This window comes from Pezoporus flaviventris, unplaced genomic scaffold, assembly GCF_033815535.1.
Source record: "Pezoporus flaviventris isolate CSIRO_AGI_PZ_B2104156 unplaced genomic scaffold, CSIRO_AGI_Pfla_v1 ptg000007l, whole genome shotgun sequence".
In the NCBI taxonomy this organism is placed as follows: Eukaryota; Metazoa; Chordata; class Aves; order Psittaciformes; family Psittacidae; genus Pezoporus; species Pezoporus flaviventris.
The window spans coordinates 96,376,851-96,401,591 of NW_026892555.1; the positions used below are offsets into that span (position 1 = coordinate 96,376,851).

Here is a 24,741-nt window from a genome sequence, read left to right on the forward strand (position 1 = left end):
CTCTGGACATTCACTGGCAGGGCCCTTGTACCCTCACCTTCCCATGCAGGCATACACATATACATTCCCTTTCTCTCTGCTCCAGTTCCTTTTCTAAGCGGGGATACAAATAGGAAATAGTGAGAATAGTGTGAACGTCCTGGCCAACCAATACATCCTGAGCTGTGCTGGAAACCTGGCACACACTGCACTGCGTAGAGATGGCAAAAAAAAAAACAGAAATTGCAGCACCCTCCTGAAAGGTCCGCGAGTGTCTGTGGGCAGAAGCTGTGGATATTTTCTCTCCATTCACAGCTATTTGCCTTTGTACCCAAGAGAAATATTGGCTAATGCAAGGTAAGTCATGCAGTTCTTACATTCTGCACTGCTGTCACAGAAAACACTGTTAGCTGTTGCCTTGAGCAGAAAGAGAGACTATGAGTGCCGGCTTTCATGGTGGTCAGATCCACCTTGCAAAAATTCATCCACTTTGGAAGTGCAGGAGTACAGCTGACAGCATTTCAGTGCAAGGGCAATGCGGTAGCAGACTGCCAGCTGTGACTGAGCCACTACCAGCAGAAGAACAAATCTACCCACAGGCAACATCGGCAAATCCTTCACTTGCTTTCAGATAATAGGATAAAGGGAAAGAGAAGGGGACAAAAACAGGTCTGCAAAAAAGACGTAAGAGGCAAAGAGTAAGCTTGACTCTGGCCTCCTTTCCCCCAAGAGAAAAAACAGACACCCTCAAATTTTGTATCAGATTACAGTGTCGCCGGAACCAGTAAAACTAATGTGGGTCAGTAAAATAGAATCTGCAATGAGTGGGAGGGAGGAGAATAGTTCCTAAAACTGGGATTGAAAGAAGGGAAAAATGGGGGGAAATAAGAGGAGAAATGTTTTTAAAATGCTGTTGAAAATCAGCTGTTCTATTCATGCGATTAGAAAGCAAGAAGAAGAAAGAACAAGACTGAGATTTCTTTCTAGTGTGGGACAGGCTTGACAACGAAGAAAAGAGGATGCTGTGTTTAGGAAGACCACAGTTCTACACTGTATATCTGCATGTATCTGTGAGCACAGCTAGGTGCCACCACAGCGTCATCTTTTCCCAGGTGGCAGGTAGGTGTAAAAGTGTTGGGAATGCCACTGCTTCAACACAGCCCTCTCTTGGGCTGGTCCTTTCGGAGGAGCATGTTGTCATTCCTGGGTAGCTGTTGGAACTGCACCTTAAGTGCCCTTCACGAGGACTCAGCCCTGCTCTGGTTCTGCAGTGTTTTGATTTATGTTGCCACATATGGAAGATAACCCCCATCTTTATTTTTGCAGCCCTGCAGCGATTATGAGAAGCAGGTGCGCTCTAAGTGACAAGTGCCTTTGGTTTTTCAAGCAAGAGCTGAGACTTCCTTCTCTCCAGAGCACTAGCATAATAAACACAAGCTAGGTTTATCCTCCAGAAATCAGGAGATGCGCTATTTAGAAGGTAACTGGGCTTCTTCACATAAAAGCTCAGGATCAAGCATTTGCTTAGATTTACAGAGAACAGCTTTTTTAAAAAAGCATTGTAGTTTCCAAACTTTGGGGGATATGATACCTCTGTCAGAGCTAGAAAAGAGAGTGGGCTGAGAAGGAAGATTTCTAGTTCATGTAAATCAAGGGGAGAGGGATGCTTGGCAGCGAGGAGGCTTCTGGTGCTTAATGAGAATCCTGGAGGTTTTTTTACTTTTAATTTGTATGAAAAAGTGGGCCAAAACTGAGAAAAACATTCTGGAAATAGAAAAGTCCAAGGTAGTTTTTGCTCAGAAACACTAAGAACATCAGTGTTTCTAAAGTGAAGCTGTTCTTTGGAGGATACCATTGCTTGGTGAAACGATCATTCTTTTTTCTGCATTACTGCCCCTGTCTATGGCAGTGACTGTGATAAATAAATCCCCTGTGCTGAGCATCCCCTTGGATTAGGCTGTGCAGGTTGTGCCCTGTCCAAGCCCAGCAGGCTGTGTGAGAGCCACGGACACACCTAAAAGGTTGTGTGACCCATGGGTGTTTCTCATAGACGGGGTCTGCTGCAGGGCAGAGCTGCCAGAAGCAAGCACTACATGGGCAGTGGCCTGTGAAATTCTGCCTCAACTGCCATGGGAGTTGATGAGTTTCAAGTACAATACCTTGCTCCCATGGAGTGTGTCTTCTTGTGTCGTTGTTTTTCTTCAATTTCCAAATGTCACCGGGGGGTTCTAAAATCACCAAAGCAGACCCCAGGTACAAAACCAGTGTTTTGACTGAGAACATTTTTTCAAACAAATGGCAGTAAATCTATTCTTATTCATATTGGTTGTAATTCTCTAAATAATAATAATAGTTGCTTAATGTCTTACACACATGCACAGATGAAAGCCATGGACAAGCCAGGCAGGGATCTCAGATGCCCCAAGGCTCAGCTCCAGCAGCCTCAAGCACATCATTTTGTTTGCTAGTTGAACACTGTGGGCAGGTGGGACTTGAAGGGGTCCTCTGAGGTTAAGTGCAGTCCCCTGTTGTCCTGGGTACATCACACCTCCATTTCCAGAAACTAAGAAGCTTCATCTTAAAAGGTCTTCCCTGTTCTTGCAGGGTGGCTTTTGTTGATTCTCATGTATCTTCTGGAGTCCAGATTCTGAAAGCAGGTGTAGCTATTTCTTCTCCTGCCAACACCATCCTTTTGCTTAGTGACGGGTTCTCTTTGCAACCAGCTAGTGCAAACTGAGCATGTTGGGTCTCTCTCCTTCTCACTCCTACCTCACGAGCTGATTGCCATTACTTAGCTGATGGTATTGAATTTCCCAGCCACTCCTGAACAAAGTCAGCTGTTGTACCATAACCAGACAGTGAGTTATCCTATTTCACTCTGCACTGGAGAGGATTAAGGAATGCTTATATGTCCCATTCTGTGGGCTGAGCTGTGGATTGTAAAGAGACAGGTAGTTGATGGAGGTAGCAGTAATTTCAGCTATCAGTCATCCAGATAGACCTGAATGAGAACATTTGACGGTGCCATTAAACAGTGCTTTTCATCCCCTTGATATGTTTATAGACAGCAAACATGTCTCTTTTCTGCCTTCATTTGATAACAGTAAACAAGTCAAATGCATTTAATTGTCTGTTTTTAAGATAGGTTTTCCATTCCACTAGCCATTCAAGTAAGCTTGGGTTACTCTCCCAACTCATTCCAATTTCAATCATCTTTGTTTGACATGGGTGGGTTTTGAACAAATGGAATCCTTCACTTACATATTTGGAACTATCGGGGAGTTCCGTATACAAATGTTGGTTGGTCTGTGTGCGTGTATGTATTTGGTAAGCAAGAAGATTGGTGTCAAGGCTTGTTTCAAGGGTGAAAACTGCAGGTTGCGAGGAGCTATGTATACTCATTGTAGTGAAGCAGATTACAAACCAAAGACATATATACAATGTGAAGGGAATACTAGCCCATGAGGAGGTCACTAGGCAGTGAGAATGGAGCAGAGTCTTAAAAAGTATCCTCAAAGAAAGTGTTATCCAGGGTACATCACTCCTCAAGTTACAGTACAGCCCCTCTGTCCTGGTGTGTGGTGTGATCAGACCGGTAGATAGAGCAGCCGGCTGCTGGAGCACATACTGTTCCTTCAAGTGGCTCCCAGCCACAGTCTCTGAGGAGTTTTAAGATGTTGGATGTCCTTACATCCCCCCAGCCTCTCTGGGTGAGGTACTGAGCTGTTCCTGGTAGGCACCTGAAAATCAGGCAACTTGATTTTGTTCTGTTTCATACGTATTTATTGTATGCTTTATTCTTAATCTGTTTCTTGCTTCTTGCAGAGTTTAGCTTTTGGTTGCTTTCCATAAAGTAGAGGCAGTTAACATTCATTTCCCTCTAACAAATACTGTTGCTTTTGGAGAAGTGTGTGCTGAAAGTGGATGTAGGTTTGAGAAAAGCTGTGTGAGAAGCAGATGTTAATGAGAGGATATTTTGTGCATCTGTAGTGCTACTTACCTGCTTTCCATTCTTCCTAGCAACTCTACTCGGGTAAAAAGAAGCAGAGCAGTGAACTAAAGCATGTATCTGCATATGGCAGGGACAGTAAGTGAAGGAGGCGGGGAAATGGAGGGCAGCCTTAGTATCACAACAGTCTTGCCTGGTAGGTAGGTAATCGAATTTCCTGTCTGTGTCTTTCTCCATAATTCAGATGTATATACCAAATCCATGCGATCAGAGTACAGCTGTTAAGACATCTACAGCATTCGCAGGGGAAAGGTGGCAGTTAAACAGGTCCCAAGGCTCAGTATTTGTGCCTGAGAAAACTATGTCCTTACCTATAGCATCTAATTTTGGCCATGCAGTTTGGGACTGAGGTGGTGCAAAGCAGCAGGCTGCTTGTGGATTGGGCAGTAACTCAAGGAAACAGCCTGTTCCCTCTGTGGCCTCCTGGATCATGAGTGCCATCTGTGTCTGCCACCTCTTTAGTCTGCAAGGGTGGTTATAGGCTATCACAGTGCATTTATCACAGGCTAAACTCCTGTTTGCATTCCATGTTTATTTGCGGCTTCATTGGCAGAACAGACATGAGAGGCTGAGAGGTTTTGAAAAGAGGTGATTTGGGACTTTGCTGTCTTGTGATCAAAGGAAATCCAGAGAGATGTCTAAAGTAAATATTGCTACTGCCCACCTCCTTGTCTTTTCTATTCTATGAAGACAAGTTGGACAGGAACAATTGTACAAGAGCTGCTCGTCTTGTGTCCGTAACATGACTGCAAGCTGTTTGTGACAACCCTCCCCGCTGAAGGCAAGGTTACCTTCTGTAGTAGCTGGGCTGAAGATGAAGCATGAACCAAGTTCTAGTTACAGATCAGTGTTTACAGCAAGAAGCAGAGAGCTCTTTCATGGCCCCTCGGTGACTTTAAAAACAGAAACCCTTACTTTGAATTCACAGCCAGCCAGCTTTGAGGACAGACTGTGCAGTAGCTGAATCATCTCTGCTGAGGAGCACAAGCAACAATCAGAGCAGGCTTGCTGTGAGTTCAGCCTGACCCTAGCTTTAACAGCAGATGGACTGAATTACAATCACCAAGTCTGTAGGTGGTCAGTGGTGAGGGGAGCATGCCTGAGTCTGAGGGCAGGGTGAGATGCTGCCCTTCCAACAGTAGGTCACATCACAAGAGTCACGCAGACATCCCTGCTGTGAAAATTAGCTGGATGCTTTCATCAGAAAATGGATTTTCATCAGAAAGCACTGGTATGAGCAGAATCTTCAGGGTTTGTTGGGGAGGCATGTTTCTGGGAATGCCACTGTTTTCCTGCAGTTTTTCTCAGGGAAGGCTTCTTGGTAGCTGGGACAAGAGACGGCTGGGAGCCAGCACCCAATACTTTAAGCAAGGATCTGGGTCTCTCCCAAGCTGGGCAAGTGCTCCAAGTGTTGGGCTGTTGGATAATAGAAAGGGGGGGAGAGAGGGGTGTGCTGTCCTCTGGCTCTCCCTGCAGACGTTCATTGAAACAGGTGGCTCAGCCTCACATGCAAATCCGAGGGGAACACCATGAGTGCTGAGCTTGCTCTCTGCAGCTCTATGCACAGGCTGTGGGCAGATCTTGTGTAGCAGGTTCAGGGACTTTATCTCCAGGTCCCTTAACACTGATTTCTGATGCTGTACTTGAAATTCTTGATTACATCAGAATTTTGCGTTACACATTGTTGTTAAAAAAGAAAAACAACAAATTGAGCTGATGTGCATGGAGAAATACTTGAAATATATGATCCAAAAGGTTCAAATAACAAGGGGCAAGTGGAAGAGAGCAAAAACACCATTGTAGAAATGTCATGATTTTAAAGATTATCTAAATATGTTCATATGAAATGCCTCTCATGTTTGGTTTTGTAGGGGTTGTTTTCTTAACATACACGTTTGATGGGGGGGGGGGGATTTTTGCTATTAGGGATAAGTGGGCAGCATTGAAACTTCTTCCTTGAAAGTGCTGTGGAGATGCTGACCATGAAAAATAATGTGTGTGCAAAGCAACACAAGAACTGGGATGGTTAGAGGTGATCTGGCTTTTGACATCTTCTAATGCCAGAGGTGGCTGATGCTGTCAGAGCCTGCAAGAATCTAGAGGAAAATCAGAATTCCTTCTCAGGAGGCCAAAGGAAGGGTCAAGAAGTCACACAACACAGTGGAGAATTTTTCTTAGGCACAGTCCAGGCAAGTATGAGTGAAAGGGACCCTGCAAGGCAGGCCAAAATGTTTCTGAAAGGTTCCTGCAGTTTTTAGGCTGACCATAGGGAGCAATGAGCACAGCTGAATTTGAGCTCAAGTGATTACCAGCTTTTCTTTTGTAATTTTCCTGTTGCCAAAGGAGCCTCTGGCAAAGAAAACATTTCTCCAGAAGGAAGATATACTGCAGTTGGCTTTCTGACAGCAAATTTCTCCAGATCCTAGTGAAGGAGACTCACTTTAATTTGACTGCATAGAGCTACTCACTGAGACCTTCCTTCTTTTCTTGCGCCCTGAGTTAACATTAGTAAATGCCCTCAACATCTTCTGCAAGTGCAGATATTTCACCATCTCAAGTAATTTCTGCACAAGAAAAAAAATCCTACGTGCTGTTTGAAAAAAACCCACATGTACACATATAAATAAACATGTACATCTTGTAAAGAACTGTTGTTTCCATTTATCTTTATTACACCACTGCTTTTTGTAATCAAAAGCCAAATGCATTGTTTATTTAATGCCATGGTTACATAGAAGCATAGAATCAAGGTTGAAAAAGACCTTGAAGATCATCAAGTCTAACCTTTGCCCCAGGACTGCCAAGTCCACCACTAAACCCTGTCACTGAGGGCATCTACATGGGTTTTGAACACTTCCATTAAAAAAAAAGTTAGTCTTGTAACATTAGATAAGCGCAATGGGGATGTCCTTTCTGTTTGCCGTTCCTGCTATTTCTTGTTTAGACCTCTAAAAGAGAAAAAGAAGTCAAATTGTTTTGAATGCTAAAAAAGAGTTTTCCTGTGGCCCAGTTTTATAAAGCTAGACATGAAAATATAATCATAAAAATGTATCCATTAGATTACAAGATGAAGAAATCTGGTTAGTTAGAGAGCTAGCTATTTTGCTTACAAAAAAGTAAAAACCAGTATGTAGTTATTAATGTACATGTTTTATGGCCATGAGCTGGTGTAGCTTGATCTTGTTTGTGAAAATAGCAATTTGATACAGACCTATTTTGCACAGGACGCTATCCTATTTTGTTAGGACTTGGTTTTTGGTTTTTTTTCTTACTCCAATGGCTGATTAATTCCTGATTGCTTTTTTCCATCTGTGTGTGTGTCTTTTTGCACATTTTTGTTTTGTTTTCTTGAATGGAAAAAAGAAACAGCCAAGACCCTAAGCAGAGTCACAGCATCCGGTTGGACTCAAAAACGTAGCTAAAAGTTTTAGAAAGCAAAAAGCCTGCCTTTTTGTTTGTTTGTTTTTTCACAATGCTGTAATGAAGGGGAAAAAGCTGCAAGGAAAAGCAGCTGCAGCTCAGGGAACCAAAGAGCATGAAATGTGTTTTTGCTGTTACTGTTTTGATTTCATGCGAGGATAATAATAGGTCATACCTAGATGATATTGAAACATGGTCCAGGGGAGAGCAAGACGTTTAATTAGTGAAGAAAAAAAAAAGGCTTCTAGCAGGTTAACTGACACACAGGTCTCTTTTTCTGAAAGCCTGTTCGTACCCTGTTATTCTCAGGACAGCCTTCGGACTGCGCCTGGCTTGTTTAGATTGCAATAGGTTAATAACAACACTGCGGAAGACTAGCACTTTGCTGTAGGTAATTATACATTAGCTGAAAGAGGGGATTGTTTCATCCCACTAAAATGAACTCTGTGTGGCAGAGCATTATTACTTGGCTCTACTGAAAGTAAACATTTCGGCATTCACAGGGTTAGCTGTCAGCTGTGCATAGTGGGAAGAGCAGAGAAAAGCCAGAGCCCAGCATCAGCTCTGGATTGGAGTATATGTCAGCTCTTCATTAGAGTGATGGGCAGCTTGGGTATGCTGCATTGGATGACCCACGCTGCAGATCCCGCCAAGCCCCCCGTGCTCAACTGAGCAAAGGTTGCCAGGATGCTCCTGCACTTGCATTTTTGAGATAGTTCTGCAGGAAGCTTGGAGACATAAATAGCAAAGCTGTAGGTTTGCGAACCTACACAGGATAAACATATCAGAGTGTGGGAGGGCACATCAGAGTCTTCTGAAAGTCATCTCCACTGGTCGTCACTTAATGAGCAACATTTTTTCACTCCTGTTTGCTCCCACACCGAAACTCATACACAGAAGGACTTTGAAGAGTTTCCTTTCCTTATGCACAAAATAGAAAGCACTGGACGAATTAGGTGCCAAATTAGCTATCAAATGCCTTTATGTCTTTGTAGGTCTATTCCAAAGCTAAATTCTACATAGGCTTCTCCGACTTTCCTTAAACTTTAGTGGCATGAAAATCAGATACACGCACATCAGAATCCAGAACGCTTCCTGACAGGTTTCTTAAGGTGAACTACATCCTAGTTTCCATACATGGTGGTGCAAGTAGTGATGCAGCTTTCAGAGAAAGCAAATTTGCACATTGGGGTTTCTTCCTTCTTGCCATAGTGGCTGCTTTGCTCAAGCCATAGCTATTCTTCTATGGATCATATTCCTAACATCTCAGGCTGATCTTTTTGTGATATAAATGGGTCATGGGGAAGGACAGTATCAGGAGCTGCAAATCACCTGCAGCCATTGCCCTTACACGTGAGATAAGCATGTCCTGATGAGAGATTCCCAGACAGCAGGGCTCTGGGACAAAATTGGTGGATGGCTGGTTTCTTGGTAATAAGATGAGAAGTTACAGTGGTGCAGGCAGAGTCCTTCCACTGACTTTGACTTTGTGAGCTTTGGCTCTGGCCCACAGAGACAGATTTGTGCAGTGGTGTGAAAGCATCTTGGTTCTGTATCTGATGGGAGTGCCTGACAGCTTAAGTATGCTGTGATAGGAGCAAAGCCCCTATAAACAAAATGTTTTGTCCTATGAATGATGATTGTGACAAAAATACTTTTTATGACCAAATTAGTTTGGTGAGGCAGAAATAAATTAAGCTCCTTCTAGTTTTCACACCTATCAAAATTAGAAAGCTAAAGACAGTCTATCTGAGCTACAGTAAGCTCAGTAAGACAAGATTATCCTTCCTCCCTGCAATATGCTTTAAATCTTGACAGCAGTTTCAATAGAACAAGTAATTTTTCTCTCCCTATCAGCATGACCCTTTGGGAAACAGTGGGAGGTACATCATATGCCAATTGAAAGTGGAATACTAAAAATATCTATAAATAAAAGGCACTACAACCTTCCTTCTTGTTTAATACAAGGACCAGCTTTCTTCTGTTTTTTGTATTGACATAGCTGTAGTCATTGTCTCAGTCTTTTAGTAAGCATGAAATGGGGAGGGTGCCTCTGCATTTTGGGCATATTGAGATATCACAAGGTGGTACATTCAATGTGATGACATGGTGTTGGTGCCAACAGTGCAGCAGCCCTTGGAACATGTATTCAGTCACTCCCCATCATTCTGGGGAGTGCTGTAGTTAGCGGAGACAGCAAAACTCTCATCACTCTTTTGCTGTTTTCTTTCAAAACAGGGAAAAACCTGTTCATAAACGCTTAGAGCGGGATGAAGTCAGGATGTGGTGCTGTGCAGTAAACATTTCCTCAGCTCTGCCTAGCAGAAGGCACCTGTGGTGAGCATGTGGGCAGAACCATTTATATTTATGCCAGTTTCTCCAGTGGTGAAATGGGGACCAGCTTGACACAGGCTCACCACACTTGAGTGATATTTTATTACCATAATTTAGCACAGGAGAGCAAAATGAGGTTTTACATTGGTACCTAATGCCTGTTGCATCCAGTGGGAGTCACTCACCCCTCTAGCATGGATGGCCTCCTACATGCTTACAAGAGCTTTCACGAACTGTTCAAACTGGCTCACTGAATAAATATACACTTCCTTTAAACAAATATACCCTTGCCTCCCACTTCAAGCCCCCAGAGCATTAACGCTTTTATATGAGCATTTAGAGAGGAAACAGCACTAGCCCTATAATTGTCCACATCAAAATCTGTTTATTTAGAGAAGCTTATTATTATTCAGCTGGAGTTTGCAGAGAATTGCCATAGTATTCATGCTGTTGAATTAACAGTCAAAGAGCAGCCATCACCATCATTATTGTTTATTGCTGTTCCAGTGCACCAAGGCTAGCTCATTTATAGGCATTGTAACTAAAGAATCGTGAGTTCTCTCTTTATTTTCCACTAAGTGAGCCTGCAGGGAAGAGCAGCTCTTCCAGTGTCTCAGAAAGCTAGGGTAGGGCATCATGGTCATTAGTTGTTACAGGTGAGGTAATTTAAAAAGCTTACCTCTCCCGACCCTCCCTCTATTCTTGAGGTACTTTTTCTTTTAGAAATACCCCCATTTATCAATACTTTAGCTAAGCTTTTGACTACAGGGCTAGTGTGTTAATAAATGTTCCCTGGAATGTAAAAAATACTCTGTGTTCTGTGAATATTAGATTACTCCAAGCGCATGACATAAAATGCCTTAGGTGTTTATGAGCTGGTTTTAAGCCATTTATTGATCAGGAAGGGAGGGAGGGATCACCCATTTATTAAAATCTGTGAATCCTGTACTAATTATTTCTAAAGGGTGTTAAAGGCTTGGTTAAAAATGAGGTGAGAGCCACTGGCCTTTCAGCAGTGTGCTGTCTGGCACAGCTGATATCACACCATACTCTTGGCAGCCTTGGATACTCCTGAGTGTTGTTGACGTGTCCTGCAGCCAAACATGTAGCTGGTAGCTCTGGTTTTAGTTACCCATTCCAGCTGCTCTCAGCAACAATGATTTACTTTGGTACCTTACAATTTATTTCACATGGTGCTTTCCTTTAGGAACTGCCACTCTGTTTCTTTAGATTGCTCTGTGGCTAAATCATTTTATCCCCCCTTTTCTGTGTTTCCCGTTCCTCTTCTCCCCAGGGTGAATGCTCACAGAAGTGCTATGACATCTTTGTGCTGGAGACAGTGTGCGTGGCGTGGTTTTCATTTGAGTTCCTGCTGCGATCCATCCAGGCAGAGAACAAGTGTGCTTTTCTGAAAACCCCACTCAACATCATCGACATCCTGGCCATCTTGCCCTTCTACATCTCTCTCATTGTGGATACAGTCTCCACAAAAAACAGCAGCAAGCCCAGTGGGGGAGCTGGGAACAAGTACCTGGAAAGAGTGGGCTTGGTGCTGCGCTTCCTGCGGGCTCTGCGCATCCTGTACGTGATGAGGTTGGCACGGCACTCGCTGGGGCTGCAGACACTGGGGCTCACTGTGCGCCGGTGCACCAGGGAGTTCGGGCTGCTCCTGCTCTTCCTTTGCGTCGCCATGGCCCTCTTCTCGCCGCTGGTGTACTTGGCTGAGAGTGAACTGGGAGCCAAGCAAGAATTCACAAGCGTCCCCACCAGTTACTGGTGGGCTGTGATCTCCATGACCACGGTTGGCTATGGGGACATGGTGCCTCGTAGCATCCCCGGACAGGTGGTAGCCCTGAGCAGTATCTTGAGTGGGATTTTGCTGATGGCTTTCCCAGTCACGTCCATCTTTCATACCTTTTCCCGTTCCTACATTGAGCTGAAGGAACAGCAGCAACGAGCAGCAAGCAGGCAGATGCGCCAGCTAGAAGAGAACACTGAACTCCTACGTGGTAACAGTGCACAGGAGCTTGGTGTCACATTTCCACCAACTGATGCTGGGCAGGAGGGTCAGCCCGCAGGGGACCAGGAAGCCAAGAGAAGTTGCTGACTGAACAGCTTGAAGATATATGTTGGCAGCACAAGAAGCAGTGGACAAGGAGGGTCAGTTCTACAAGAAAAACCTCCTGAACTGCATAAATGAAATGAAGGCAGACACACACACAGAAGGTTGTCTCTAAAGACCAACTTTGGATCTTAAGGGCCCTCTGAAAAGCAGCCCTGAATCCCAACCAAGTACAGCTCTGCTCCATTGCTTTCCATAGGGCTTTTCTTTTCTATTGAACAAGTGGTTTCAGCAAGCCCCAAGGAGCAGCCATTGAACGTAGCCAGCCAGGAGAATGTCCTGTGAAGCAGAGCCTGTGCCATGTGCCATTCGGTAGATCAGCCAGCGTGACACCTCCTCCCTGCTCAGTGACACTCCACATGCAAGAGGGTTATGCCCCGTGCAAAGCAGGTTTGTTTCGGCAGCTCCGCCAAGGAGCACAAACCTCAGACAAACCAAGGTGTGAAGCCAGAGAAGGGCAGAAACATCCCTTCAGCTTTCCCAGGGGCTTGGTTTCGTCTGTTTTACGGATCAGGCAGCGCAGCCTTGGCCACCAGCTGGCAGCTGTGACTTGTGTGCTAGCACAGTATGCATTATTTAGTAAATACGCTTATTTACCACCCTAAGCTTTGTATCTTAGCCCCATAGCAGAAATCTACATAGACAATCTTCCAGACTATGGTACTGAATGTCAACGTGGGTTTTTTTCCCTTTGCTAACAGCTGAATATAACAAATATCTTTACAAATCATGCCATCTCTCCACTTCCGTTAACTGTTTCCACCTCTCACGTATAAAAACGATGCGTTTAACAGACAACTAAACCTGAACTACATGCAGCCCAAGCAGGGAAGGGTAGCCAATGTTAAACCAGCAGTGAGTCCAAGCTCTGCATACTCTTCCTCTGTGGTGATGGCTGCGCTGACTGCAGTCATGTACAAGCAGGAGTAGTCCAAACCCAGTGAAGTTAAAGAGATGCCTTCAGTGGGTTCTGGTCCGAGCTGCAGGGTAGCAGCTGTGCTCTGTGTTAGGAGTAGTCTCTTTTTTTTTTTTTCCCTACTAAGAAAAAGACAAACCTGTCATCTAAAAATTAGAATTATTGTTCTGGCTTTTCTTCCTAATTCTCCAAAGATTTAAGTCAATTTAAAGGGAAAATGAATCATGGGGGCATCAGCATGCTTCTTTACTGATGCCAGCCCCTTGAGCTCTCCTGATGGAGCTGTGGAGCTGGTACAAGTCAGCATGATGTCTGGATCTTTCACTGCTCCTACAGGTGGGATAGGATCAGAGGATGGAGAGAAATGGAACACAACTGCCTCTTGCACCTACACCACCATTTATATTAAAGCCATGCAGTGTCACCCGCCATAACCTCCTCCTGCCAGGAAGAAAAAAAAGTTGATGTACTGAAGATGGGATTTGTCTGGGTTTTTTTCCTCAGCATATGTTGTAAGACCAATCCCACATTAGCAAACTCCTGTATTAAGCCATTCCTTATAGGAATGGAGCAAGGGAAAATAAAAGGTTACATTTATTTTAATAAAAATTAGAAGCTTTGCTGCTGAACATGCGCCTCTTATGATTTGGTTGTGGAGGGGGGGAGGTGGTGTTTTGCCTGCTGATGTGAAGCCACGTATGCCAGTGCTGCAGCCAGAGTCCCACGGAACCAGCTCTCTCTGGCCCACAGCAGCTCTGACATTGCTCCTTTGCAAGCACATCCCTGAGCAGCGCAAGGGTGTCACCAGGCCAGGTTATACAGCTCCATGGTAAGTGCTGCAAGAGATGGAAGCAGCAAAACTGAGCCCCCCTATCCTACAGGCTACATGTGGATCTCCAAAGCCCCAGCTGTGTTGCATGACAAGCAAACTGAATGCAGCTGCATGCACCAGGGCTCTGCCCATCCATCGTTCACAGCCCACCAGCACTGGGAGCACATTTGCTCCTTGTGACAGGCAAGGAGGGCCAAGGGCTGGTGGATGGTGCCTGGGCTGACTCAGACTCTTGGCAAAGCAATACCAGCACTGGGTTGCTGTGACTCATGAGCGATTTTAACTTTATTATTCTTTTAATCCTGATGCAGGCACTTCTTGTATTAAGGCTTATTAAGGTTTGGCATCAGGGATACAGCTTTGCAGCTGGCTAAATGCAAACCAGCAAAATTAGTAGCGTGGGGGGGTAAAGTGTGGCATGGAGCAGGAGCACGCTTTATGGTAGCGCTTGTGTGCTCAGTAGGACCCAACAGATTCACCAGGCAAACCCTCAAGTTTACCTTTCATGGTCCTTTGGTTCAGGAACATGAGGTTTAGTGCTTCATCTCTGGTGTGAAAGCAGTGATCGTGGCTGCTGTGCACAGAGGGTGCAGAATACATCTCCTGAAGGTGGAGAGGCCCATGAGTGGCCAACAGCATTAGCCTTCTCTTAGAAGACCCATGTTGGGGTAGACATCCTTGTAGAATAAAGAGTTTCACACTTCCCATGCTAGCAAATAATCATGAATGAATGCTGCTTTTGGCACTGCAGCAGAAAAAAACAGCACCAGGACAGCTAACTGGAGCTTAGCAGCTGTGTAGAAAAACAGACTGATGACACACACCACATTACTGCTTGTGCTCCATCAAGTTGCTATTGTTGTACAATAGTGAGTTCTTTATATTTTTTCAAAAGGCACATAATAAATTCCAGCACGCAGAGTTTTATTAAAGTGACAAAACCCACTCATTATTGTCTTGACTAACATTATGTCTGTTAGTCAAGGCCTGGCTTTTAATAAAGTTTCATTTTAGCTATTGAGATGACAGATGAGGAAACAAATACAAACCAGGAACCTTTAAATGACTTATTTCTGGAAGCTGTATAAAGTTGTGAGGCACACATTGCCAGACATAAAAGATATCCAAAGGAGAGCGAGTTTCACCCAGTGTAGCTGTTGTTACGGGTGATGCTTATTACTTCTGATCAGCCACTGAAAAAGTGTTGGTTTTGTTATTGTTGTTTCTTTTGACACAGCACACACAACATCTGCAACTATAGTAAATGCTACACTTCTGTCTGCATGCCTGCCGGTGCCAGCAGGTATACCTGTTTCCCTGAAACACAGTCTAGTGTTTCATGGTTGTAGCACACTGGTTTTGACCCAAGGGAAAAGAAATTCCTCTCTCCTACTGGACAGAGACTCAGTGCGTGTGAGCAAAGCTGCCTCTTCTACACGGTCATCTCGGTGGCAGCCCCCACGGGCCTGGACATACAAATTCTGGCAGTTGGCAACAATAATCACCTGAAAACCTGAGCTGTGTTTGAGAGCTAAGGATGTGGTAACTGGTACAGGGACAGAGTTAGAGGGAATGGCACAAAGTCAAACACAAACCGTGCTCATACAGCACATGTGCACAGCCACCTCCCACCTCACAGCAGCCTCAATTAAGAAAAAGCACGTAAAAAACACATGACCCTGCTATCATCCCCTCAGCAGTAAGCCAGGCAGAGGTCACTGCTTCATGCCGATGAGGTCAGAAAAGGCATGATCTATGGCAGCCTCAAAGCAGATGCTTCATGGGGGCAAATTATCCTTGGCTTTCAGAGGGTCTGGCACCTAAAAAGCTACAGCCTTAGGAGAGTTTGAAACCTTGGAGCAGAAAAGACACAGATGGAGGGGCTGATGGGTAGAGAAATACAGTTCTGCTGACCTCTCTGAGGCTGAACAAAGCCCCTCAGTCTCCCAGCATAGCTAAGCCAGCACCTGCAAAGCCAAAGCCAAATCCACGTAAACTGGGACAGAGGGGGCAAGATGGGGTATGAAGTCCTAAGCTGTTGTTTGCTGACTGCCTTGGCTTGTTTTTATGTCCTGAATCAACAGCAAGAGAGATCAAGACTCCTCCTGGCACAGCAGTTGGCCATGACATAACAGTTTCCACATCTTCCGTGCAGAGGCTATGAAGAGCAAGTCCCTCAGCTGTGTCCCATCTTTGATCTTCTTACACAGTTTGCATGATATCATAGAATCATAGAATAATTAGGGTTGGAAAGGACCTTAAGATCATTTAGTTCCAACCCCCCTGCCGTGGGCAGGGACACCTCACGCTAAATCATATCACCCAAGGCCTCGTCCAACCTGGCCTTGAACACTGCCAGGGATGGAGCATTCACAACCTCCCTGGGCAACCCATTCCAGTGCCTCACCACCCTAACAGGAAAGAATTTCCTTCTTATATCCAATCTAAACTTCCCCTGTTTAAGTTTTAACCCGTTACCCCTTGTCCTATCACTATAGGAATTTCCTTCTTTTTAAAGCTACATAATAATCTGTTAGCAATTTCTTTTACTGTGAGCATCACAAGCATAAAAAAGTGGTTGCAAAGGTAAGTTTAGCCCAGGGTGTATGAAAGAGCAGGGAACAGAAAACCAAAATCCCTGCATCACGACCTCAGGACAATGTATGCCTTGTGCCTACTCACCTGTCAGGAGGAAAAAGCACACTAATTATTCCTACAGAAAATGCTCTAGATAAGAAGAGTTAAGAAGCATGCATCTTATAGCTGAACAAAACAAAGCAACACTGCAATTTATATATAATAGGTAATTTTTATTAAAAAAAAACAAACAAAAAAAACCATTGTAACTGACAGAGGAAAGAAACTCCATGAAATGTGCCATACATTCAAAGAGATGTATTTAAAGTAATTGATTTCTTATTCTCTGAGGTGATCATTGATACAGATACTTCCTGACAATTAAAGAACAAAACCAAAGTTCTGTAACCTTCTGCCCTAAATTATCTTGCAAGATGAAGAGTTCCTGGCCAAGAGTCCTACCTTGCTAAATGCCACATACAGAAGATGAATTTAGAGATAGTTCCACTGGCTTCTCTTCCAGCATTTGCAGCTGTGGTGTCAATGAGACTGGTCTGCAGAGCTCGCTGGTTTGGGTACTGATGACAGACTGAAGAAACTGCCCCGGAAAGAGTCCCAAAAGGAAAAAACAACAGTTGTCTTATCCTCAGTAATACCTGTAGTTCAAAGCCAAAGAGGTGGCCAAAAGTGTGCACTCCCAGGTGAACGTATAACATACAGAAGTATACTTCCCAAGAGCCATTTATTTCTTATATCCCCGTTTCACAGAATATTAGAAAAAGACCACCATATACAAAATTCTTACAAGTTATTAAAAAAACCCTTCAGACCATTAAAACACACAAGAAAATATTTGTTTGCATACAGTAGAAATACAATCCTCATTAAAGCAGCATACCAGAGAAGCCAGTTGTTAAGTAAATTTTCAATTAAAAAAGACAAAAGCCCAGATGTTCCTGTAACACAACCAGAACATTGGAGAAAAGAGAGGAACAAAACATTCATAGTCTGCCATTCCGGGTATATCATCTTCGTAAGGTCACTTCAGGCCTAAAAGAATATGGTATTGAACAAAGAGCATGGAGACAGCGCCTGGGCAGAGCATTCTGTGCCCTACCCTCAGAACAGCAGCTCTCCTCGGCTATGCTTTACTGATGTAGCCTCCTAATGCCTTCCCTCCAGAGGACAGTTTGCCACCAATGAAGACAGTCCAGACTCAAATCATGAGGCTCCCAAATAAAACAGGGTGGCGAAGTATCTGATTTACACACTGAAATTATTAAAACCTCAGACTTGCTGCCATCAGTAAGAAAACATGAGCTCGTGGGATAATCTTGGAGAAAAAGTGATTCTCAAAAAGCTGTCCCTGCTCTACCACCTTGCTTGTGGTCAGACAGGGAGGGAGCCTCCAGAAGAACACAGCACATGCACAGCTATTCCTGGGACAGCATCTTGCCTATGGCTGCCTCATACCAACCACAGTGGTTTCATGACAGCAACTTGCAGACGCCCAGGGTCTTGGCAACAGCCCCCTGCAGGTCCACACCTCCTGCAGCTGCTATACACATGCAGATAGTTCTCAGGAAGGACATGGTGACCTACACTGGCAAACAGCCATTATAGGCAACATCTACATTTATAAATAAACTCGCTGCTCTTTCAGCTTCTTCAGTCCCTCTGTTGAAGTACAGACTGCTGATTCTTCTAAAAGCCTAGAAGATCTTAAGCAACAGAAAAATAAAAACACGGACTCCTTCCTTGGGTCAAAATACAAGAAACACCCCAAAACATCAACTGGTTCTTGTTTGGCATTAAACAAAACATAAACATAAATCTCAACCTTAACAAATTAAGCTGTCAGATGCTAGTCCTACTCCATAGGATGCAGCTTTTTCTCTTCTCAAAACTTTATCACTTCCCCTTCTGAGGCACTGGAAGTGGAGTTGCTTCTACTTTTGTGGCTCAGTCACCACACAGAAATACTTGCCTGGCAATACTGGCAACATCCATGGCCCCTTGGTTTGTGAAAGACGTCCTACAGCCCAGCAGTGTCCTGTGCACAGCTGCAGGAGCAGTGCTTGCCCCTTGAGGGCAGAGAGAACTGTTCCCAAACCTCATCCTTTCAAAGCATGACTACTTAAGTTACCTGCAGTATCCTGTTAGCTCCTCCTTTTGGCTTACTGCTTGACTGGCTGTGCCTGCTCTCAACACGGCTTCAGCATCTTCCATACTCGGACCCTCTTCATCATCTCCTTGATGTGTCCACCTGCCACACTGATCCCGCAGTGGAGGTGAACACCAGCCATTCACTCTTCAGCACACTGATGCTTTCCACTGAGTATGACAGGTTCATTTCTGGCTGCCCACCTCTTTGCAGGGCCTCCTGCCCTCACCTTCTCTGCTCACCAGACACCCTTCATAAAGAAAAGTGAAAGTTCCTGCATTTGCTCTTCAATACTTCTTCCTACATCATGGAGATGGTGAATGCTAGCATATGCCACAAACTTCCTGCCAATATACAGACTTTATATTATATAAATAGGTAAAAGTTTCCGACAAAATATCCTATAATTTCTGTGATGTAACATTTTTAAATAGCATTAAAAACACAAACCATCCAGCCCTTGTGATTAAATATACAAACATTTGTGAATTGATAAGGCTCATAGGTACATATGCAAAAATAAAGTGCCCCTCCCCCACCAAGAAACAGCTCTGTACAGCTATGTTTGAAACAGAACAAGTTATTTAAAATAAAACCTTACAAGCTGGAAGTGCAGCCAGACTTTCAATTCTTGTTCTCATTTCTGCTTTCAACTCGGCAACAGAGGAGTATTTACAAGCGAAAGAGGAGCTGCCATGGCTGACTCCACAGTGCCATTGACCTGCAACCTGTCCAGCTAAGTGCCTCACAGGGCCTTGGTGCTGGCTGGGTGAGCAGTGTGGGGCACGGGCTTCTGATGAGGGTAGTAGCTGTACAAGTAAACCTGTAACAGGATAGCAATGTCCACAAAAACCTGCAGAAGTCCACAGATGGAGAACTGGAAAGGGGCTTGATTCAAGATGAAGTAAACAGTCTTGAATGTGTCCCCGCTGGTCCACATCAGCACCATCTTGACACTAGAAGACAGAAAAGAAAGAGTATTTATTGAGAAGAACTTGGCTTGTGATTATACCTGCCATGCCACAGTATGCTACCTACTTCAGCAAGGGTTTATACTCAACAGTGGGTTGGGACACCCCTTGACAAGGACAGTGTACCTAGCCAAGACATGCAGCACTGTACTTGGAAGGGAAGATCAAATTCTCTACCCCACATATTGCAGCACTCTTACCTCAACAATTACAGCTCCAAATGCCTGTGGCTATGAAGGTAGCCAGCATTTTAAAATATCCCGTTGGGATATTTGACTCAGTGGTGCTCTGTAAACATGACTGCCACATGCTGACAGCACTGACCATAAATCAAAGTAACACAGTGCATGGAAAACAAAGGCAATTCATTCCAGCAGTTACTTCTTGTCCATGCAATTTTGCACTCCTACAAGGTGGAATAACATGTAGAGTGCTCTCTCATGCATGCACACTTTTTTAGCATCTGCTGAAACAAACACTTCTGATGAGGTACAAGAAACCATTTCTTGCTGCAAAAAATGCAAAACCAAAAGAAGTCCAGAAAGACAGATTGTCCAATAATACAGAAAGAGGGAAAACAACATGCCTGCAGCTGTTACTGGAAGGATGAGCATCACTAGGGATTTTTATCAAGGACACCGATCAAAAGCAATGCTTAGGCTTCCTTTTAATAGCCATCCTTGCTTTCATCTAGCTGCACTGCTGAGCCATCCCCTGTCCTGCAGTCCAGCTCCTGCTCCCCCACATCAGAAGAAACTCTGGGGAACAGAAGAAAGCTCTTCAAATAGACCAGTTTTTTTTCAGTGCCCTCAACAAAATGTGAACAGCCAGATCCTGAGGACTGTTTCTGAGCTTCATGCACTTTAACAGGAGTGCTTTTTAAGCAGCTGGATAAGCAGCAGCGGACAAAAGCTTTGTAGTTCACAGTATGAGCATTGCGCATGATTTGTCATAATTATGAGCAATTACGTTTTGCCAGCATTGACTCCAATTCATCAAACACAGTCAGGCCCTTGCAGCAGGGTAGGACTTAATGTTCGTTTCTCAAACATTCAGGCAGGGAGCTAGCACAATTTGTATTTTGGATACAAGTACACTATGCTATTACAAGCCAAATGCTGCAGCCCACTCTCTCCCTATAAAGAAAAGGTGGCCAAGTGCATCAGTTTATATTGCCCCATCACACTAGGGAAACGCAAGCCTTTTTTGTAACTCATGTGATGTCACTGAGTGCAAACAGGTCTTCAATCACAGAATCATAGAATAGTTAGGACTGGAAGGGACCTCAAGATCATCCAGTTCCAACCCCCTCTCAGGGACCTTTCAAAGTGAGTCCACTCCCACTGTGTGGAAGTGCAAGCAAGGACATGGGGTCGAGTAAGCAGTCATTCCCCATCCAAGGTCATTCTAAAAATGTAAATAAATAATCAGAGAAGGAAAACAACTGCTAAATCTGCAACTGCCAGTTGTGCTCTGTGCACAAAAAGCCTGCACCACCTGCCTTGTGCATGTTCCCAGTCACACCGAGTACCTTACACCACACTTATGGGAGGTTTGCCGATGCAAGCAGTGGTGGGGATTGTTTGGGATTTTAATTAGGAAAGGTGATAAACTCTGAGGGTCATAAAACTGGCACCTTGCTTGCAGGCAGCCAACATTCCTCCTCCTCTGAGTTTAAGCTTATCCATGTTTGCTAGGCAACTGATCACAATTTGTCAATCTCTGCTAGCATGGTTGAGGGACCCTCACTAAAAGCGCATGCTAAACCTGGCAGGTCAAACTAACTGCTCGATGTTGACAGAAAAACTATTCAGGGATGCCAGGAAATATCTGGATTAAGAATTTAATGTGCAAAAGATATTTGTCACATATTCCCCATGGAGAAAGTTAAGTGGGTTTTAAAAGTAACCCCAGGGTACAGTGTAGATGTGGAGAAGATACAAGCTGTCAGAAGATGCACAGCCTACAAAAGAGTTTACTCCTCCAAAGAAATAATAAACACTGGGGATTGCAGTTCTGCAGCACCGTAGAAGCCAAGCACTAGAAGCACACCTCTTCCTGTGAGACATGCTGTGCTGAGTTTGTCAAAGCAATTCTGGACTTTGCTAGGAAGCCACTTGTGAACTCAACAGCCTCCAACACCAACTGGGTAACTTGGTGCATGCTCCAGTAGCCTTGGCATGTTCCAGAGCCCTGCTATTCAGTTCACACGCACATCAGACATTCAAGGAAATCAGCATCATGATGGGGGTTCTCACTAGGACATGACAATGCTCTATACATGGGAAAACCTCAACTTGGCAAAAATGACTTAAAAAAATGTAACTGGTAGTGTAAACAGCTAATACCACTGGTCTGTCACTGAATCAAAAAAACATACATCCTTTGCTGCCCTATGGAGGAGACATTTACTCACACTCTCCACTCCCCCACCAGGCTATTTACAGTAGGAGTCAATTCTGGAAAAGTTACAGATCTTGAATATCCTTTCAATGCCCTTGAAAGAAAGCATCCTGCTCCTTTTGCTGGGAACCAGCTTGTTGCTGCATATGCTCTCTATGTTTTGCCTATGGTGTGACCACCCCGAGAACACCCAATCTCATCCGACCTTGGAAGCTAAGCAGGGTCTGGCTCAGGTCTTCTCTAAGATTAAGCAACTATTTAAGAATACTACCAAAAGATCTTCCCAGAGGCTGGACAGTCATGAGTGGCACAATGTATGGGATCATACGGGCAAGCGTTTAAACCAGTTAGCACCTCCGGTGCTTTGGAATTTCACTCCTGAACAAATGCGGAATCCAGAAAAATTAGCAGAACACTTAGACGAGGTGGGCTGCCATCCTGGCAATACCAGAGACGGATTAACTCGCTGCAACGTGCTGGGGCTTGGCCAACCTATCTTGGGCAGAGAGCTGCCTCTTACCTGCCCTGGAGGAGAAAAGAGGACCAGTGTCTGTGAAGAAAGTAAGGGGTTTATTGCTCAAAAGAAATAGGAGTTTTCAGTTGGCTGTGGGAAAGGAAGAGGAAAAAGAGAAGAGCACACCTGAGCCATTCATCCACTGCTCTGCTGTAACCTCCATTTGCTGAATGAAGCTCCAGTTCCTGTAAGATGTGTGAAGCTCATATTTAACAAGCTACCAACACACCACAGGGGGAAATCCTCTAGTCTCAGCTTTCTTCCCCTGCAGGACTCTGCATGCTGCATGATGGTAAATCTGTGGGATCACAGCAACAGCATGAATCTTCCAAGGAGCTACCTGACTCAGCAGCAGCTTCAGTGCAGGCTGCCACCGGCAATGAACAAGCCCTCTGCATGGCTCTGCTCCTTTGCAGTGCCATGCACCAGGTGCCATGAGCTGGCAGATTGCAGCCTATTGGCATTTATCTGGCCCTTAGCTTTACAGTGCAAGAGAAACTGCTGCGCTGTTAACGTAGATGAGGCTTTGCTGCAGGAGACAGTCAGGACCGACCACCAACACTGTCTGAGACCGGAGAGCACAGCACAAACAGCAGCCTCATGCTGTATCTTCCTGACATCTGCAAAGCCATGTGAGCGCAGCTGTTCTGCACAGCACTGGCTACACAGCAAAGCGGGAGTTGGGAGTAAATAAATGGGTGTCTTTCCTGAAATAGCCCAAAAATAAGCTGGGGTGACATGAAGATGCTCACCCTGCTGACATGAAGGATACAGTCTAGCAGGACAGCTCAACTGTTCTTAGCACAAATAAGTGAGCAGGTTAGGGGTGAGCAGTGCCACAATGCAGTCTGGGGACACGGAAATAAACAAATGGCAGCATTTGATTGTGTGACTACAGAGATGCCAACTGGAGGGACAGGAGGCAGGAACTGTGCTGAAATAGCTGGTATTGCCAGAGGCTGAAGCAGACTTTCAGTAAAAATAGCACTTCCCAGTAATTTAAATCAGTACTGCAGTATCCAATGACAACAGATCTCCTAAAAGCAAGTGCCTTCCTTACAGCTGAGCTTGTTACAAGGAGCTGCTAATGTAGTAACAGTCAGTATCAGGTCTGTGTCAATTGCAATTGACCACAAAGAGGAAAAGCTGGCATTTTTCAATTGCTCATAAAATCTGAAAGAACACTTATTTATTCTGCTGTTGGAATTAATTCTCAGAAAGACACCATCACTTCTGATCAGATGCTAGATTAGGGATGGATTGCTGAAGGCTTTTTTTTAATATGGCAATATAAAAATGCCCTACAGTACTGCTGTTCTCCACCGCAGACAGCAGATGCCACACAGACGCTGTACCAAGCTTCATTTGCTAAATAAATAAATGGCATGCTAGAAAACAGCATTCACTTTTCTCATGGAACAACCTGTTTCATTCAGGTCCCTTACATATTGTGTATTAATTATGAAGTGACGGCAACTAGAGGCAGAAAACACTTATGAGTACACCGTATCTGCAGTTAGCCAATGAAGCATAATTTTTCAGGAGAATACTCCTGAAATTATTCAGATGCAGAGAGAGCTTGTAAGGTGCATTCCAAAGAGCTTTGTTGCTTCTCCTTGAGAAGCTAACAGAGACTGAGTAATTTACAGAACAATGAGATTAGCTAGGTATTTAGTCTCAATTCCCTTATCCAGGACTAATAAGCTCAAATCAAAGCCTTTCGGCATCTTCATTCTTTCTGCTCAAAACCTGCCTGCAACAGTATCAAGTCTCTGGTTTTCCTTTGGAGTCTGCACACACTCTGCTCAGCATTAGTCACTTTTTGGTCATTACACCTTTCAAGAAATCTGGAGAGAGATTTTTTACAAGGGTATGTACAAGGGTAGTGAGGCACTGGCACAGGTTGCTCAGAGAAGCTGTGGCTGCCCCGTCCCTGGAAGTGTTGAAGGCCAGGTTGGATGGGGCTTTCAGCAACCTGGTCTAGTGGAAGGTGGCCCTGTCCATGGCAGGGGGCTGCAACTAGCTGAGCTTTAAAAGTCCCTTGCAGCCCAAACCAGTCTGTGATTCTGTGACTCTTCTTCCTTCATCTGAAAGAGCAAAAACTGCCAAAAAAAGGATCTTGTTAAAAAATATAAGCCATGAAGCCCTGTCTTCCACCTCCCTGGTAAACTGGTCTGTCTGAAGACTAGTTGCAATCATCCATCCAAATAACTTACAAACAGTAGCACATTAGCAGAGCTGCAAAGCAGCAGTCTGCAGAACACAGGCTGGTACTTAGCACAAAACCCACACAAGAAAGATATGGCAGTACTCGCTTCCCGTTTGCACTGTAGATTTTCTCACATCAATGTTATGACTCTGCATGTTTGTAGCTTAACACACAAACCCAAAAATACCCTGCAAGCTGGAAGACACAAAGAGGATCAGACATGAGACAGTGACTTCCGCTGAGAAATTCTGTAGTGGTTTGACCAAACACTGCAGCAGAAATAGCAACAGG

The 24,741-nt window shown here is 44.5% G+C and overlaps 2 protein-coding genes across 7 annotated transcripts in view; one reads left to right on the forward strand and one right to left on the reverse strand.

Annotated features, from left to right (window-relative positions):
- The window catches only part of KCNG2 (potassium voltage-gated channel modifier subfamily G member 2), a 58,318-nt gene extending 44,909 nt beyond the window's left edge, over positions 1 to 13,409 (forward strand). For all 4 annotated transcript variants that reach the window (XM_061449630.1, XM_061449631.1, XM_061449633.1 and 1 more), the window contains exon 3: positions 11,037 to 13,409. In XM_061449630.1, the coding sequence (XP_061305614.1) occupies positions 11,037 to 11,849 (813 nt within the window). In that variant the 3' untranslated portion in view covers positions 11,850 to 13,409. The remainder of the gene's footprint in view (positions 1 to 11,036) is intronic.
- A 4,230-nt stretch (positions 13,410 to 17,639) lies between these two features.
- The window catches only part of SLC66A2 (solute carrier family 66 member 2), a 74,621-nt gene continuing 67,519 nt past the window's right edge, over positions 17,640 to 24,741 (reverse strand). For all 3 annotated transcript variants that reach the window (XM_061449608.1, XM_061449609.1, XM_061449607.1), the window contains one exon: positions 17,640 to 19,309. In XM_061449608.1, the coding sequence (XP_061305592.1) occupies positions 19,099 to 19,309 (211 nt within the window). In that variant the 3' untranslated portion in view covers positions 17,640 to 19,098. The remainder of the gene's footprint in view (positions 19,310 to 24,741) is intronic.